The 19,433-nt window shown below is 37.3% G+C and overlaps 2 protein-coding genes across 2 annotated transcripts; both read left to right on the top strand.

The window, feature by feature from the left end:
- The first annotated feature begins 309 nt into the window (after positions 1–309).
- Crh-bp (corticotropin releasing hormone binding protein) lies at positions 310–11,954 on the top strand. Its single transcript, XM_078185551.1, has 7 exons — positions 310–580; positions 9,533–9,623; positions 9,808–9,968; positions 10,080–10,293; positions 10,517–10,695; positions 10,807–10,915; positions 11,255–11,954. Exons 1-7 carry the CDS (start codon positions 461–463, stop codon positions 11,374–11,376), a joined length of 996 nt encoding a protein of 331 aa, XP_078041677.1. The 5' UTR covers positions 310–460; the 3' UTR covers positions 11,377–11,954.
- Positions 11,955–12,447: 493 nt separating this feature from the next.
- Positions 12,448–19,405, top strand: Oseg2 (intraflagellar transport protein Oseg2). The gene is made up of 14 exons (XM_078188184.1): positions 12,448–12,605; positions 12,710–12,853; positions 12,932–13,044; positions 13,111–13,296; positions 13,368–13,781; positions 13,979–14,608; positions 14,677–15,123; positions 15,197–15,932; positions 16,000–16,560; positions 16,639–17,082; positions 17,147–17,470; positions 17,551–17,967; positions 18,035–18,646; positions 18,718–19,405. The coding sequence occupies exons 1-14, from the start codon at positions 12,567–12,569 to the stop codon at positions 18,853–18,855; spliced, it is 5,205 nt and encodes a 1,734-aa protein (XP_078044310.1). The 5' UTR covers positions 12,448–12,566; the 3' UTR covers positions 18,856–19,405.
- Positions 19,406–19,433: the final 28 nt, after the last annotated feature.

Here is a 19,433-nt window from a genome sequence, read left to right as displayed (position 1 = left end):
ACGCCTAAAGCCCCATAATTTCTGTTATTTGCGGATCCTCCCTCGCCAGTGCGTATATACTTCTGCGGTCGCACCAGCTACGACTCCTCTCACCTTCGGTTCGTTCCAAGCCTGAAAAAGATCAGGTAACCGTCAGTTGTTTTGTCGTTCCCTTGGGCTTCCCGAGCATTCAAGCGAGTTATCAGCGTTATCGTCGGTAGTAACGTAGCAAACGCTCGGGGATGCGCAGCGTGGTCGAATCGCGGGCTGGACTAGCGACTATAAGAGGGACGCCGCGCGTCGCGACGCCACACAATCTCCAGTTTGTCCTGCACTCGAACTCGACGCGCGTCCTACCGAGTGTCCCGGGGAAAATCGGTGCCGATTTTCACGCAGCAAGAGGAAGGAGAGAAAGAGAAAGGAGGGTAAAAATCGTGTTCGTCGGGTTCTTCGGCGGTACCTCCCTTCAGCGATTTGGATAATGATGGTTCCGGATGGGTCGTCTGGCCGGCTGCCGTGGCTGCTGCTCGCCACGGGTCTCTTCAACATCGTCGACGCTGTCATCAAAGGGAGCAACGATTATCAACACTATCAGCAACAGGTATGGTATAGGTTTATGCGCATTATTCGGTGCTGGCCGTTTCTCTACTGAGAGAATAGGTTACGATTCTTTTGTATTTCGGCTGCTTATTCTTGCACGACTGATAAAATTCACTTCCTCCTGAAACAATATAAGTCTGTCGCGAACAATTAATTAATGTTCGCGTAGTAGTTTCCGTTCGGTCTGTTTAAATAAACGTCAATGCAAATTTCAGGACATTTCCGTCCGTGTGGTATGTGTTTTCGTTTAAGTTAAAATCGCGTACCGATTCCTTTGATGAAATTTCAGTATAAATTACTCTGTTAATTTACAAATGTGCATATTATACAATCTTCTTCGTTTTTTTTAGTGAGAGTAACAACTAAATTCGCATATATCTTTATAGTTTTTGTTTAACGATTTATATTTTTGTCTTTTTTTTTAACGAAGATTGAAAACTGATTCAGACATTTTTATTTAAAAAAGGATACACCTGTTATTGAACGCGGTTCTTCTATAGCTTCAGTGAACGGGATACTATGAAACTATAAAGTTACATCATAAAATATCGAACAAGTCATTTGGCCCTTTTAGTAGATTAGTATTAAGATAGGGGAAGCTAAAACCATTTTGTTCCCGATCTACTTATTCGGCATTCAATTAACATTTAATTGTACAATAAGATTTACTCTTTAATTATCAAGTAGGATATATTGCTGAAAAGAATTTTGCATGAATTAATACAAATAATGTGAGTCATTATTAAGCAATTTTATGAATAATTTTTTAATAACAATATCATTTTATCTATTAGTTAGAGATTATTTCTCACAACAATCGCAACCACAACTTTGAAATTCCGTTTTTATACAATCTACTTGTAAATACACTACAAAATTCTTTCTAAATATATCTTTTCCAAGATACTAGTTAACAATCGTACTAACTCCTAGTTGATTAAGAATCAAGAGGCTATATAACGATGAAATGGAATATAATGGATTAAAAAATCGACGAATACGCGAGAAATTGGTATTATAGATGGGCCAACAACAATTAAATCATATTTTCCCTTAACCAATGGACGTTATTGTTGTCAAACGTAATTAGAATTTTGTTTGTGACGCGATCGGTGGGATGTAGAGATTTTTATAACATTTATTGGATATTTTATTAATAAAATAATAGGAACATCATAAAACAATTGTTACTAATGAAGCCTATGTGATTCGTTTGTTAGTCGATACACACGTTTCCGGCTCTTTGCCATAGCAATTAATTGCACCGGCACGCTTCAAAGTAAACGGAACGCGTAGGGCCCCGGACAAATATTCCTTTGCCTTGTCCACCCACGAAAACAGGTTTCCTCTGGTTCCGTTAAAACAGAAGACAGAATTACAGATTACTTTATCTGTGAGCTTATTTTTGATCAGTCGATTCGACGAAATCGATTTTCATTAATAGACAAAATAGGATGGATTGTTCAAGTTATTGTCGATTTTTTTCGCCCAAATCCTTACAAAATCATCGTAACAGAAGAATCTATTTCTTAAAATAAATACCTGAGATAGATTATTCAATTCGTAGCACTTGAATTGGATAATTAAAATTTTATAATCATAATCATAATGTTATAATCAATTTCAGAAATCAAAATCTCAGGTCAACTTGTAATAGCTTTTAAATTTAATTTTCAAGAAGTTCTGCATCTATGAGTTTACAATACCTACTTTCTCAATTCAGGCAGCTGTACAAAATCTATTTCTACCAATAGTCTTTAAAAGGCAACCCAGATCTGGGATACTAATTTACATAACTGATTATACGGCTCATTTACATAATAGCTAGCAATATCCATATCGACCGCAGTCATTACATAATCTATTCAATCAGTTTACCTTAGGTCTTAATCTATCTACAGAATCTATCTCCATAATTTGCCTTAGCAGTCAAATTAGATAATCCAATACAGCATTCCTTCAAAACCAGCCAATTTCAATAACTGAACAAGTCATCTAACCTTTTTGTAAATCTAATCTATCTAAATAATGTATAATGAAATTTAATTTATCTAAACCTTATCTGTAGCTATTATAATCTATACCATGCTCTCAACCTACCAATAAAATCTATCCTGCTCTGTTAATATACCCAGAAAACCTATTTAAATGATCTATTGCAATATTGAATTTGCCTAAACTGTAATACTAGCTACATATATGTATTATAATCTATACTATGTTCTGAATCTATTAAAATCTATCTATATAAATTTTACCCTACAATCTACTTTTGTACATACATCTATGTATACACGGCAACATTGTAACACTAATCATGTATTTACTAAAGTCGCAGCCCATCTGTTTCCTTCAAACTAATTTAAACGGATACCCTATAAATTGAAACATTATCGACGCAGGTAAAAATCACCAATAACAAATAGATGCTAAAGAAATACTTTTAGAAGCGAAAGTTCGGCGCCGCCAAAGTTAAGTCACGTAATCGCGGATAAATTCAATTTTCCTTTGGAACAACAAGTCGTAGAACTTCATTGGATCTCGTCTGGCTCAATTCTGGATCGTATAGTTCTTCATTAATCAGATTGGCTGTTCGTTTCGAGAGACCGATACGAAATGAGATAGAGCTCCGTAGGATCAACGTTGTCGTAGAGACCGAACCGAAAGTATTGGGGAATCTGGGGGCTTCTGTTTCCTAGCAGGAAAATCACCGGGGAGAAGCGATCGTGCCTCCCCTGGCGGAACTGTCCTCTCGAACATTTTTATTCGTGAAGGGTTCTCCGTTCATAACTTCTGGCTCCGTGTCGTGGCCGAAATATCAGGTCCGTCAACATAAAATGTTCGATTTTATAATGCCGACGTTATGAAACGCTCCTGATCGAGAAATATCACGTCTGCCGCGTTCATTTTACCTGAAACAGGACATCGTAATAACTTTTAACATTGAACTTCAAATCTTCAAAAAAACCGTTTTTCAAATTAAAAACCGTTATCTCTTCTTGAATTACACATTGAGCTTAAATAAAATCCTTGTTAAAAGCTCAAATGGAACAGTGAATTATGATCAAACCATACTGTAATTGAAATAAATCTAAATTTCTAAACCATGTTATTATTAATAAATATGGTGTAATGTAATAACAATAACAATAACAATAATAATAATAATAATACTAATAATACTAATAATAATAATAATAATAATAATAATAATAATAATAATAATAATAATAATGTAATAACCTTTAAATATATTATTTCTGAAGTAAACTTTAACTCAATAAAAATTGCGTTTATTTAAAGTGCATTGTTAAGAATTGAGCATTCATCCGATGACAAGATAATATTACACTCCGAAGAAGATCCTGACTGCAGTGCATCGAAATTACGCGTTCCACGAGTCTTATCAAAGGCGGCGTTCGGTCTACCGACCTGTAGAGTGGAATTGCTTATTGTCAGTGTAAACGCAATTTATACGCTCGAGTTACTCGCAAAAATCGAGTGGCAATGTACTTCGAGGTTCACTCCGACGAGGTTACAAACCACGGGACGGTGTAAATATTCGATCTTTTTGCACGGTACGAGATCCAACGCGGAGAATATTTGGCACGAAGAGTTCGATCGAATAATGGGGTCAGGAAATCCCCTTGGATTCAACTACAGCTTCTTTGCTTATTAAATCGTTTGCGAAAATGTCTGACGCACTTCAAGTACCCTCTATACACATTATGAAATTTTTTTCGGATTTTTAAATTACATATCTCGTAGTTAAAAAAATATATAAACGAGATTAGTTATTATGTTAACCACTGTTTTTCTTTCGGTACTATTTTATAATTATAACAATTATATTCAACGAACTAAATCGTGTATCGTATGTAAGATCGGGGGAATATTGTCTGATAAATAAAAACGTATTTAATGACCGTAAAACTTTATTATATAAATATCGAGATTTATTTGATCAATATGTTCCTCTGTGCATCAGTGTTTCGAGATTAAATTGACGCAATACGATTTCAAAATGTATTATCTAGGAATACTATTTACTGAAACGGTGCTACAACGTTTAAGCTCAATTATTCCTCTGCCTAACATTGTAATGACGTCGAGGATTACGGTTTCTGTTTACATTGCGATCCTCGAGTAAATAATCTATTAAACACGTCAATAAATTACGATAATAATCCTCGGTGTCAATATTGAAATCGGTTTGTAGGATCAACTAAAGTAGTACTTCCGGTTCTTAATATTTCCCAACAACCAGCCGGAGAATCTTGGCTCGCAGTTTCGAACAATCGTCGCAAGGTGAATCCGTGTCACAGCAAATATTTACAACGGCTGTTCCGCTGTTTGTATCCCGATTACATGCTCTTAGTTGATTATAAATCACTGACAGCTTGTCTGGTTAACGCGTAATAATCGAATATTCCGAAGCAGCGTGTATAGTTCTTCGATGCATAGTTTCTGCAATCCAACGACACATGCTACACACTTCAGCAAATTACCAGGCCAATACTATTATACCAATAAAAGATAAATTTTATTTGCCAATATATTTTCAACTAATATGTACGACTAATATATATTTTTAATTGTCCCGTTTTACAGCCCTATTTTCAAACTACAAAAAATACTTAGTATACATGCATACATATATGATACCACCATATACATACACACTTCAATTTCTAGCTGGTTAGTGGAAGATCTGTTCCAGTTTTATAGTACGCTTGGCTAATACGTAGGTAAATATAACGGAGTAAGCACGAAGTTAAATTAGATATTACAAGATATATCTTCACGGAACCACTATCAGATAAAGAATCTTCTGATATATTTATATCAGCTAATGGTTCTTCCAATAAATATGATATCGTCGAAGCGATATTTCTTCCTTCAGTTTCTAGGGCAACGTGTAATATGAGAACGAGCCGATTTATAATCTATTTTTACCGATATCATATATTAATAATTATAACTAATAACACTATCGCATATTGCAATCTGGTGTTTCGCGTGTCTATACAGTAAAAATGCCAAATGTCACATTTCTCGAAATTGGAAGATTACAAATTTCAATAAATAAATGTTACGTTTTATTCAATGCATTTTGAGTTTTGCATAAATGCGCGATATCATATTTCGTGGATTAAGAAAATACACGTTCGTCGAATAATTGATACAATAATAAGTAATCATAACATTGACAGTTCAAGCTGTAAATATTTTTTAAAAGTTATATTTCGAATACCAACCGAAAAAAATAAATCTTCGAGTCATAGAAGTTATCGAGATTTCGAAGCAGTGCTATATTCGTTTTGCAGGAGTTTGTCACGTTGCAACGTTCCGCGATGAATATTGAATGATTTTCGACTTGCCGTCATTGTCCGAAATACATCGGTCCTGTTAGTTTGCTTGAACATGATAGATCCAATTCAATTTCGCTCTAATCGAAACATGATTTTACATTGTAAATGGCGGCTCTAGACGCGAGTGAAAAGGATCAGCGAACCGTGTTCGATCGATCGGATATTCTCCCCATGATCGAATCGAGCCGGGCCGGTTGAAATATCAAAATAAACCGTAACTTACGATTATCGATTTTCGATTGCCGCGCGCGCGGGTCACGTAAAACGGGTAAGAGGCTACTTCAGATTATGTCATCGAATGGCCGCCGATGTATATGCACGCGGACCGAGAATCGAAAATGAAAAGAGTCAATGGCGTGTTAGATAAAATGTTTTCCGTAAGTGATATTGCCGTGTTCCTTTCAGAGGATCTATTTATGCCGTGGACAAGGGCAGGAAAACCCTGTCGCCCGCCATTTAGCGCCGAGAAACGCGATCCTGGAAATAGGTTATAGCATGCGTTAAAATGACATCTGCATACAGGTGGTAGTCAATTGAACGGCTGTTGCGCGATTCAAAGGGTACGGCTGGGATATAAGGGGTCAAAAGTGGCCTTCAATAGAACGAGGATCGGCGAAGGACAGTTTACAAAGAAAATACATTTTGCGCCGAGTTAGAACCCTCTATTTTCACCAGGTCGGGGGTTGCAAAAAGTCGGATTAGCCGTTTTTTGTTCCGCTTAATCCCGCGCGAGGATACTGAAAAAAAGTTGGCAGGTGGCAGTCACGTGTCAGGAATTCTTTTTCGAGCTTCAGATGAATAATTTCAGTTAAGAGGTACCAATGATTTTAAAGAAACTTAATAAATACATGTATCAAATTGAAGAATTTCAAACGAAACGAAATATTAAGACGATTAAAATTTATCCGATTAAAACCGTCGTATGTATTCTTTTAAATGGTTAGTTTACAATTTAATAGAAAGTAGAACTTATTCGAAAATGTATTTGTTATTTTAGACAGCCTTTTGGACAGAGACATTTCGAGACCATTGACTACCGTAGTGATCTTCATGAAATGGCGGGAACACGATTTTTCAGTTTAGGATCGGTCTAGTTACTCTCGATCACTATTCATTCTCGAATCTGTAGCACTACGTGAGTCAGTCTGGACGCCATTATTTTTGAAATATAAATTCACGGTAAGTAGAATGCATCCCTCGTCCTGGTTTTTTATGATGAAATATTCCAAGCGTGGCACATTTTTTGTTGAAGTGGAATTAATGTGACAATGCGACGCGGCGTATGCAGTCACAGCTGAAATGAACGAACGTGCGTCTGATTGTAATTGGTTCGTATGTGCCGTCGGCGTCATTCGTGGCGTGGACCGCATTGAAAATTGTCCTTCATCTTTATTTTTCCAATAGCCTTCGTGAAATGTAGTGTTTGAATACGCAATCAGTATGAAGGAATCTTTTGCCGTGGTTATTAGCACAATAAAAATTTTTAATGTATCTAAGAGTACCCAGGCAGATGCCTCAAAAGTCGTCCGCGGAATTTCTTCATTTAAAAAATTTGTTTTTCTCTTTTTAGTAAGTATAAAATTACTTCATCGCCAGTATTTTAATTAAAATTCAGAATGTAATATACGATAGAAGAATGAAAATTAATTGTTATAATCAGGAAAAGGCTAAAGAAGATGCAAAATTAGCGAAGAAATGTTTTAGTAATTTTTAATAATTATAAAAGCAAGGGCTGTGTCTAAAAATAAAAGGACTTTTTAATATCTAATATTTAATATTTAACACGTTGAACGCCGTGTCACCCAAATATGGGTGACACTAATTTCTCACCAATCTTGAAAATTCATTTTTATTGTAATATATTTGAACAAATTGAATTTGACTAAAATGTTTCGGAGGCGGAAGAGTTTTAATGCCACCCCCTAGATTAAATTGCTTTAACTATGTGGGTATTTTAGTGGTCGATTGTCGGCACTGAACGTGTTAATTTTATATAGAGCAACTCATCAACACTTGAATTCTTTTAGAAATGTTTTCTTCTAACCATTGGCTTGTTCTTCCTTTTATTGATCCTCTGTCATTCTCACTGTTTTTCATTATAGACATCATAGCAGCCCAGTTTGCGGCCACTTGTGAACGATTATTATTAGAGATGCAACGACAGCGTTATCGACGAACGACACCCTCGTCGAGTTTTGAGAGGTTGCATCAATGTCTACAAAAAATTCATGAGTTGCTAGTATTCTTTAGGAGCCGATTTTTTTGTAAACGAAAATTCGCAGGCAACCGACAAACGTATGCAAAACTCTGTTGAGATTAACAAGCGCTATATTGGATTCATCTCTTCGGAGCACAACTTTACTTAAAAGTCAAAACCGGTTGGTCATTTTGTTTGTGACATTTTCAAATTAAAAGACAAACCTGCGGGTAACATTTTTAGGGGCACATTAGGTTTTTCTACATTTTTTCCGACGCGCATATGGTCCGAATAAGTATAATTAAAAGATACTAAGATTAACGGGCGCTCCGTCTTTTTAGGGAAAAAATAAAAATGAAACGGATGGTGCCTGTAGGCAAATGAAAATTGAAGTAGGATACCGCGTGGGAGGAGATAAAAGAGACTGTAAAATGAAATTCTTCTGAGAGAATTTATTTTAAAATTCTATTGTAATACAAGGGCATCCCAAGATATAACTAAACTGTGTCTAGTGAATATACATATATTGTCGTACATCCATCGCAGGTAACAGTTGAATAGATTATTTCAACTTAAAAATTGTCAATATTTCAATTGTTACGAAGTTTTGAAAAAAATTAAACAATTCATGTGGACTCATTTTAAAGAGTGACGGTATTACTTTTGCTGATTCATTCAATAATTCAAAGAACTTGATTATATACATTTTTTTAGATTAATTCTATGGTAGGCTTTTGCTAAAGACGTAAAATATTTTTATCTGGGTCTGAGTTTATTCTACATTCTCTATAAAAACATACAATTGCATATAGACTCTAGTAATCGACATTACCAATCACAATCATACAGTAATATCCGTCTGTCGATAAAGATATTTCCATTAACTACACTACGGGGAAATAGATTTTCCTCAAACTCTTCGAATCGTTGGTAATCGACTGATCAAATTAGTAGATAAGTTCTACGTCAAGATTAAATTGTCGCTGAAAATCAATGTTTCGCCATAAGATGTAAAACGTTTCGATAGAACAAATACTCAACTAACCATCAATAATAAAATACAAATGTGGACACCTTGATTTCTACATTTTTTATCAAATGTTACGTTTAATTAATTTTAATAGTTCGTGTAGTTTCCTTCGACTTTTTTTTCAAATTAATTAAGCCGCATATTATACATTTATCCAGTTTATATTTCTAAATCATATTTCTTCCCTGTAATTTTACAATTATTTTTGTTCTTAAAACGAATAGATATAATTTACTACATTTTTGAACGTAATAAACGGTCTCACTGAATCTTTCAATGAACGGAAAAATCCGCATGTCAATACGTCAACGGATAAAAAGAATGAAAAAAAGGATTAACTTATTCCTTTTACAGCTTACAGCAGACCATTTGGCAAAGGACTTTTACCGTATGGACTACAAAGATGGCTTTTTGAGTTCGTACCCACGCTTTAAACCTATCACAGGTAATTGATATGTTATATAATCCTTCTGTAGACAACTAAAATGTGTAATTTCAAATATTCGTTTAATAAATTTGATAAATAAAAAACTAAAAGAAAATGTATAGAGAATAGTGTTTACCCGGTTGCCTATATAAGGGTTAATCTTTCTGACCGTGGATAAAGAGTAAATATTTCTTTTTGCAAGATTGCATTTTCGTTACGACGGAGCCTGGCGCTTTCATATATACCTCGAAAACCGATAGTGAAGAGGTCTGCGGCGTCCACTTCCTCGCCGGACCCGACCAGAAAGTGGAGATCAGTTTCCTCAGCTTCGATGTTCCGTGCGAGCATCACGGACTAATCTCGGTAAATTGAAAAAATAAAAAAAAAACACCAGTGAAACTCTTATCAGAGTATAAAAACTATTACGCATCGATGAACGAGGGTTGATCTATTATTTATATTTGCAACCGGTAGGCGCTGGACGGCTGGGAGATGGACGGCGAAGTGTTTCCTAGCGAAATGGATCATCGATTACCCCTAAAGCAGAGGATCAGCGAATTCTGCGGTAAAAATATCGGTGTGAAAAGAAGCTTTGTAAGTTCGCAGAACGTAGCAGTCGTCAGGTACAGAATTCCGAAACCTGGAAAAGGTTTCACCGTCCTTGCGAGATTCCTGAAAAATCCTAGACGTAAGCATAATTCTGGAAGATCTTTGGCTATTATAACCACCTTGCATGGATATAAGTATCGAAACTCCTACAAGTTTTAGGCGTTGCCGAACCACTTTCTTTATTAAATACTTTTGCTAGAATCGATTTAATTCCAGCGATAATATCTTATGACAAAATATGTTGCATTTAGTAAAACGTTATAATTATTATATTTTTATTAATATTCTCTGCTCGTTTTTAGCATGCAACGTGCTAGTAACAAGTCTAACGGAGCCGTTTACTTTACGCAATTATGGAAGACGTATAAATTGCACCTACGTTGCATTGTATCCAGGAACCGTACAAGTAATCGCCCTCGGAGTTGGCGTCACTAATTTACTGGGATCCAGTCGCACAACCGAGACTGGGACTCTGCGGAAAGTCCGTACCCTGCATTTGTGTGAAAATCTTTTACAACTCAATAGCTGCACCCAGACTACGCGCATGTTTGCCAATTAACACTTCATTGAACAGGAAACATTTTATTTTCAGTGCGACGAGAGGAACCCACACGATCAAGCGATAATTGGCGGCGGCTACGGTCTAGACACAACCCAAGTTCAGGTGGTAGACTCCATCTGCGGCATAGACTCCAAACCTGGTAATACAATCAATAAACTTCCGCTATCATAAGCTGATTAACTTGAGTGCTCGTCGATATTCCTTCTCGTAAATACTTGTCGATGCTCAACGGCTTGAATATTTAATGAGACAGATCCGGAAGTCAAAGTGCTGCTTAATATTCAATTAAAGCAGTTTGAAATACTCGATAATTTGATCACTCTGTGTGATTCGAGAAATTGATGTTTAGTTGATCGAATCTTTTATACAGATCAAGTAGTTGAATGATAAAAGAAATTGAAAAAAAGCTATCAAACATACCAAACTCAAACTTTATACCTACATTCTTCACTCATTTAAGAAATCTTTTTTGTTGTAGACTATCATGAGGTGGTAGAGTATAGCATCACCTCTGTGCGGCTGATATCGAGTGGTTTCTTCGACAACTCTGTGACTGTTAACATCCAACCGCTCAAAGACGAGTTTTTGGACAGGAATTAATTCGAAACGGTTTCAATCATAGAACACGATCGTCGACGCTTGAAGTTTCAAGACCTCATTGTGAATGCAGTTACTTTTGAGCCGACGAGGGTCTCAAAATTTAGCCATTCACACCGAGATAGATGCATATATACTCATTTTCGTTCGACAAATTTTGGGAACTGAGTTCTACCTTCTAAACAATATCTAGATACCTTCACGACTTTTATTTATTATGCTTTCATTGAACATTACTTGATTCATTGTATGTTCATGTGACTGAGTGCGATTAATCGTTTGAATTCATGACTGAGATTAGTTGAAAAGCTCAAGTTTTTTAAAGTCTGTACTGTATGTTGAAATGATTTTATGTAGATGTCCCCTTCGAAGATATTCATAATTTGATATTGTGAGACTTGTGATAAATGGATTTCAATAATCGATGTAGATGTATAGACTTCTCTGTAGCTGCTAAAACATTTTAGTACCTTAGAGAAAGGCCTCGAATTTTTATTCTTGTAGAGTGTAAAGTTATAAACGGTACTGTTCAATTGAAGTGTGCCAATTTCTTTTAACGACTTAATTGAATAAACGTTAATTATTCCTCCAGTCTTGCTTATTGTTTACTATACCTTATGGGAATTAGTTGTTTAAATTTATGTTTATCTCTAACTTAAAATTAAACACTGACTTAGAAATAGCTTCTTATCCGAGTCTCCATTTCTTTCTTTACGAACATGCATGAACGATTATGTGTGCAAGAAAAAAGAGTCAGGTCGCGGGAAAAGGTTGAAAATTTAATGTTTTACTTTAAAGTTTAACAATACTCAATATTTTAAATATTTAATTCGACGTAAAGCTAACTAGAATTGATTGTAAGTACATTAATTTCATTTATTTTAAAATTGGATATCATTTTATTTTGATTCATTTTCATTCTTTTCAGAATTAATTAACTAACATTTTCGGAAGGGAGAAATGGAGCTTCGTGACCTCAATTACATAAGTCAATTCCCTCCACATTTGAATTCGTCGAAGCTGTTGCTAGGCGACGGAAACGTCACTAAATGTCAACAATTCTGTTCATACTGATATATGATAGAGAAACTTGGAATTTCTAACGTGAAATAAAGTGAACTATTATCTATTTGATTAATTGCTAATTTTACAGGGTTTTTAATGTAAGTTTGTGATATTACTCAGCAAACATCATGTTACTTAAGTACTTAGGGAATGTCATGCCTCCACATGTAAGTTTTTATATACAATTTCAACTTCATATTGGAGTTAAATAATTTCACCATCTAAATCAGTGTCTATCTAACATCTAACACACAATTTTGATGTAAAATAGGAATATGAGAATCGCGTAGCAAGTATAGTCTGGTCACCTAACAACTTAAAACTTGCTGTGGCTTCTTCTGATCGTTGTATTTATTTGTTTGATGAGCACGGTGTGAAACGGGACAGATTTCCCACAAAACCTGTTGATTCTAAGGTATGGTAATTAACTATTAATTAATTCATTGCGTGATAATAGCTACATAAATGAAAAAAATCTCTTTTATATTTATAGTATGGTAAAAAGAGTTATGTGATCAAAGGTATAGCTTTCTCTCCAGACTCGACTAAAATAGCAGTGGGTCAATCTGATTGTATAATATATGTGTACAAAATTGGAGAACAATGGTATGTGCACAATCATCCTTATAAATATGACTTATCTCTTCTGTATATTGTACATTACATTGACAGGGGAGACAAGAAAGTAATTTGTAACAAATTTCATCAAAGTTCCTCTGTTACTTGTTTAATCTGGCTCTTTGATGGACCTATTATCGTTGGCTTAATGGATGGGAAAGTGCGTGCTGCATTACCAAAGTCTCAGAAAGCTCAAACTCTTTATACAGCTGATTCTACTGCGATTGCTTTGGCTTCAAAGTAATTAATCCTACAATTTGCCTATGATAATCGTTATCAACTTTTTCTATATTATTACATACAATTTGCAGTATAAGAGGGACAGGATTTCTATCCAGTCACGCTGATGGCAGTATCATAAAATACAATTTAACAGAAGAAGGAAACCATGAACCTTCTGGACGCATCTGTACACATAGTGTGCCAGCTTATGCTTTGGCCTGGCCTCAGTCTCACATTATGGCAGCAGGATGTGACAGAAGAGTGACCTTCTATGACTCTCGTGGAAAGGTGACAAAGATCTTTGATTATAGTCGTGAAAACGATAAGGAAATGTCAGTAGCTTACTGCAGTCCCAGTGGACAAAGCGTGGCTATTGGGTCTTGGGATAAAATACGAATACTGGACTGGAGTCCTAGGCGGTCCATTTGGGAGGAAGCGAACTCCAAATCGTTGCCCAACTTTTATACTGTCACTGCCATCGCATGGCGACGCGACGGATCGAGGTTCGTTAATAATAATTTGAGACTTTAGATGTCGTTCTATACCCTGTCCCTTGAAATCTAGTGAGGTACTCCTGTAATAACGTCCGAGTTCCTGGAAACTCAAATAATAGCTCAAGAACTATTCCAAAAAGTAAGGTAGCTGTCTCCTACGAGAATGAAAGTTGTACCTCTTTCCTAGATTGAATATTATTTTTCAGGCTTGTGGCAGGTAGTCTTTGTGGAGCTGTAGAGCAGTTCGAAACAGTCCTAAAACGTACTGTGATAAAGGGCAGTCATGAAGTGGCCTATGTAGGTCCTAATCAGGTGGTCATTCGTCCCTTGCAAGAAGGCAACAGGCCAGTAATTATCAGATCGCAGACCGGTAACGAAATAGAGGATGTTAAGATTCTAGGACGTACTGATAACAATGTGGTAGCTCGCACAGTTAACACGTTGCTACTCGCTGATATAGAACTGAATCTTATTAGTGAGATATATTGGGAGGACAAGAGCAATAGCGAGAAGTTCTTCTTTGAATTTCCAAGAGTTTGTTTAATTTTCTGTTCTGGAGAACTGACTATCGTCGAATATGGGAATAATGAACCACTGGGTTCCGTTAGAACGGAAGCAATGAATCCCCATGTAGTCAGCATCAGAATTAACGAGAGACAGTCGCCAGGTGCTGTTGATAATAAGAGATTGGCTTATTTATTAGATCCTAGAACAGTACGCATTGTAGATTTGATAACAGGTGTGACTGTAGCAATGATTACTCATGATGTACGTGTGGATTGGTTGGAATTGAGTGAAACTGGTCACAGACTACTGTCACGGGACAAAAGAGCCAGGTAATTGGGAAACAAAGTGTAAAAGCTTTTTGTATTCTACAAAACTGAAGTTTATTTTTGTAATACAGGTTATGGTTAAACGACGACCTTGGAAATCAAAGCCTACTATTAACCGGAGTCAGCTTTGTCTCTTGGGTACTAGGCAGCGACGTAGTTGTAGCTCAAACAGGTCAAACATTAGCAGTTTGGTATAACATCGATGCCCCAGAAGTTGCCACTTTAATTCCTATCCGTGGTGACGCGGTGGATGTCGTTAGGGAAGATGGTAGAACCTCAGTCACTGTTGAGGAATTAGGTGGAAAAATAGCTTATCTGTTGGACGAACCTTTGATCGAGTTTGGCACGGCCTTACATGACAGCGACTTTGGTAGAGCACTGCTGTTTCTTGAAGAACTGGCAGACAGACCCCAGGCAGAGGCTATGTGGGAAAACGTTGCCAGAAACGCCATGGCAACTAGACAATTATTGGTCGCTGCTAGATGTTATGCTGCTCTAGGGGATGTCGCTTATTCCAGGTTTCGTTAATAGTTAATGAAATATTATTATCGTATTATATCTAAGCTTTTCTTCAGTCCAATACTTTTGTAGGTTCCTTAAGGACATTGTGAAGACTGGCGAAAGATACAGTGCAGAAACTGGCAACGATCCTCTTTCTAGTCCAGATTGCTGGGCAAAGTTAGCGATACTTAATGGTGAGCTGAAGACAGCGGAAGCAATATATCTTGAGCAAAATGAACTAAACTTAGCTCTTGACATGTATCAAAAATATTGGCATTGGGAAGATGCACTAATATTGGCACAGAATCGCGGCTGGCCAGGTTTGCAAGAACTTAGGGATAGGCACTTAACCTGGCTTCTTGAGAGCGGCCAAGCGGCCAGGGCTGCTGCAATTCTAGAGCCTACTAATCCTCAACGAGCTGTCAAGTTGTACCTAGAAGCTCGTCGACCTGGACGAGCAGCTAGATTAGTTCTGGCTAATGAAGAACTGCTGGAGGACAAGTCAATCGTTAATGAGATTGTGAAGGTGCTGAAGGCAACAGACTTATTAGAGCTTGCTGGAGAACTGTTGGAGAAGACTTCGGAGTATTTGGAGGCTATAAGATGTTATGCTCAATCCGGAGTATTCGCTAGAGCATTAGAACTGGCTAGAAAAGTGGATCCCACCATGGTGGTGGATCTTGAACGAGATTGGGGTACACATTTAGCCTCAGCTAGTCACTATGACGCTGCTATTAATCATTTCATTGAAGCTGGAGAGACTGCCCTAGCCCTAGACGCTGCTATAAATGCTCATCAGTGGAGGAAAGGGCTACAAATTGTACAAGTATGTTTACAATTCAAAATAATGTCGATGATCAGATTGATAATGACACGCTATATTTTTTAAATAGGTAATCGAGACTGATGATCCTACGATTAGGAAACAATGTGAGAAGCTGGCTGAATACTTCGCCACTATAGGCGAGAGGAATCTTGCAGAGAAGCTCTACATTCGTTCAGGAGATATAAAATGCGCAGTGGACGTTCATATCCAAAGTGGCAACTGGAGTCGTGCTCATGAAGTGGCACAGGAATACATGGACTCTGAATTAGCCAATGAAGTGCTCGCTAAGCATGCGGCAGTCCTCTACGAAGCCGGCGACCTCAAGCACGCAGAAGAATTGTATCTTGCAATTGGCGAGAATGACTCCGCTATAGCTATGTATAAGAAGGCAGGTCGTAGGTCAGACATGGTGAGACTTGTGGGAAAGTATAGACCGGATCTATTGGAACCAACTCACGTACATTTAGCAAGAGAATTGGATGCTTCAGGCAAGCCTAGAGAAGCCGAAGAACATTACCTTGCTGCTGGTGACTGGCGAGGTGCTGTGACTGCTTTTCGGTCAGCTAATATGTGGGAGGATGCTTTGAGGGTGGCTAAACAGCATGCTGGAGACAATGCAGCCCAGCAGGTACTAAAATAAGATCGTAATACAAAGATTTCGAAGAATCTAAGAATAGAATAAACAATATTGATATTTTTTCTATAGGTTGCTTTAATGTGGGCCCGTACTTTGGCCCCTGAGCTAGGGGCAAGATTGTTGATGAGACTAGGATACCTAGACGGATGTCTTCAGTTGGCTTGCGAAGCAAATATATTTGATTGGGGATTGGAAATCGCAAAGTACGGCACACCGGAACAGAAAAAAGAGGTCCATTATAGACACGCTATGGCTTTAGAGGATGAAGGTCGTTTCGCGGAGGCTGAGAAAGAATTCATCAATGCGGGGCGAACCATGGAAGCTGTGCAAATGTACATACACACCCGTGACTGGGAATCAGCTGAGGACATAGCACAATCACTCAACCAAGATGCAGTTGCTCAGGTTTTAGTCGCTAGAGCTAGCGAAGCTGCTGAGGCTCAAGACTATTCTCTTGCAGAGGCTGTACTATTAAGAGCACACAAGCCTGAAATTATCATAGATCATTACAAGGTAAATATTGACTGCTCTATGTGAACGTTTCTTGGCTAAATACAACGTATTTTATATCTTACAGAAAGCTGGGATGTGGTCGGAGGCGTTGCGAGTCTGCAGAGAGTACTTGCCTAGTCAAGAAGCTAATCTCAGACGAGAATTGGGGCAAAAGAGCGCTTCTTTCGCCGGGGCAAATGTTTTCGAAGAAGCCAAGAAGTGGTTGGAAGTTGGAGAAGTGAAGGCTGCCTTGGATATTTTGATTTTAGATCCGCAGGCCTCTAGAACCTCTCTAATTCGAGCTGCTGAAATCTTACTGCATCAAGCAGATTCGGAAACTGCGACTGCAGTTGGAGGAGACCTTGGCTCGCGACTATTTGCTGTTGGCGAACATGCTCTGGCTGCACAGGTTTCTGATCCATAAAATACTCTCCACATCTGTAATCATCCGTTTGAGATGTTTTCTACATTTGTATCTTCCATTCGTAGGTGTTTCTACAAGCAGATAGATTGAAGGATGCTATTGACGCTCTGGCATCGGTAGGAGAATGGGAAAGAGCCAGACGTATAGTGAGGGAATTAGCACCAGATATAGAGCCATATCTAGAAGAAAAGTACAAGGACGCAATGCTAAGGGACGGACAAATAGATAGATTGGTGGAAATTGATGCAGATGCCGGTTTAGAAATACTAGCTAACAGAGGACAATGGAATCAAGTATTTGAAGCAGCCAGCTCCCAAGACACTCAGACTCTACATAAATATGTAGCACAGCGAGCAGCGCAACTGTTAAAAGCAAATGTTCCGTTGGAGGCCTTACAATTATATGCAAAATATGGGACTCCACCTATTTCACAAAATTTCAACCTTTATCTACAGATATCTGAAAGTGTACTACATTCTACGGTGAGGATTAATAGAAAATTTGGACAGCACCTCTCATACAAGCAATTTTAGATTGAAATTTTTACAGGCATACTATGAGTACAAACATCTAGCAGTCCTCAGAACAGTTCTTTTGGACCTCTGGAAAAACTTGAAATCTCCCAACGCAACCAGTTCAAAGTTTGAAAGACTGCTCGAATCTACTCACTACTCTGCAGTAAAAAGCGGATGCAAAGAGTACCCTGTACTTTCAGGATTAGTTCTTAAGTCTTCTATAACTCTGTTGAGATACACTGATCTGGTCCTTGTTGACCGAGCATACTACGAAGCTGGCATTGAAACACGAACAGCAGGATTAAACAGTGAAGCATTTGTCTTCCTGAATCACTTCCTTGACTTGGAGGAGTGTATCGAGGAAGGTGACAGCACTGTACTTGACGTTGATGATCTAGCTGTTACAGACTTTCCTGTGGAAGTCCCATTACCAAACTCTCTAGGCGTAACGTCAGAACAGAGAGAAGAGGTTCGTGAATGGATATTGGCAGTTTCTATGGATCAAAAGGTAGAACAGGTTCTACCTACTGATCACAGAGGAGTTTACGTAGGCTCATTGACATCTCCAGCCGTAGACTCCCCACCTATACAAAGCTGCATTCTAACAGGTTACCCTGTGCGGGGTTCGATAACTCGATTTTCGGAGGTACAAGAATATCTTTCACTTCTTTAATTAAATATATACTTTTTTACATTTATCATAATTGTTTTAATAAGGGTGATCGTGTTGCTGATCGTGATGACTGGACAAAATTAATCAACACAGCTCGTCAGGCTCCTCAAGATTCAGCACTTAATGATATTTTGGCTTTTGTTCAAGAGTGGTGTGGAGCAGTGCCTACTTATTCTTTCTGAACACATTTGATACAATTATCTAATTAAATGAGTGAATATCATTACAATTATAAGTAACAGGTAAAAATTTTCGTTGTTAAAGTCTAAACAGTCGTAGCAGGGTAGGTGATATTTTATATTATTTTTCGATAAACTTTTATAGTTTGAAAGTGGAGTTTACTTTGCTACATTCCTTAGATATGATTCCATGAATTTGTGTTAATGTTTTCAATTAACAGGAAATATAGAAGTAACAAAATTTATCGTTTCTCTAGAATTTATTTAAATATTGCATTATGTAAGTAATTAATCTAACTTAAGCATAAATAGTTCTATATGGTGTGAATATACATGCAACGATCGAAACCCTAGCGAGTTATCAAGATAACTATCACTCGTTGTCTGAACACCTATCCGCGATGGATATTTATATGACTACTCGGTGATGACTATGCAAGTTTTGCATTTATACACAGGCTGCGTGTCAAACACAATAGTACAAGCTTGAGATGAGAAACTCAATAGTATAAAATACTATTTTCTCCCCTCTAGTGAATTGGATTTCGTAGAATTCATTAAAAACCTGTGCTTTAGACGTT

This window comes from Augochlora pura, chromosome 7 (assembly GCF_028453695.1).
Source record: "Augochlora pura isolate Apur16 chromosome 7, APUR_v2.2.1, whole genome shotgun sequence".
NCBI lineage: Eukaryota > Metazoa > Arthropoda > Insecta > Hymenoptera > Halictidae > Augochlora > Augochlora pura.
Note: the sequence above shows the minus strand (reverse complement) of the source record. Positions and strands in the feature narration are given on the sequence as shown.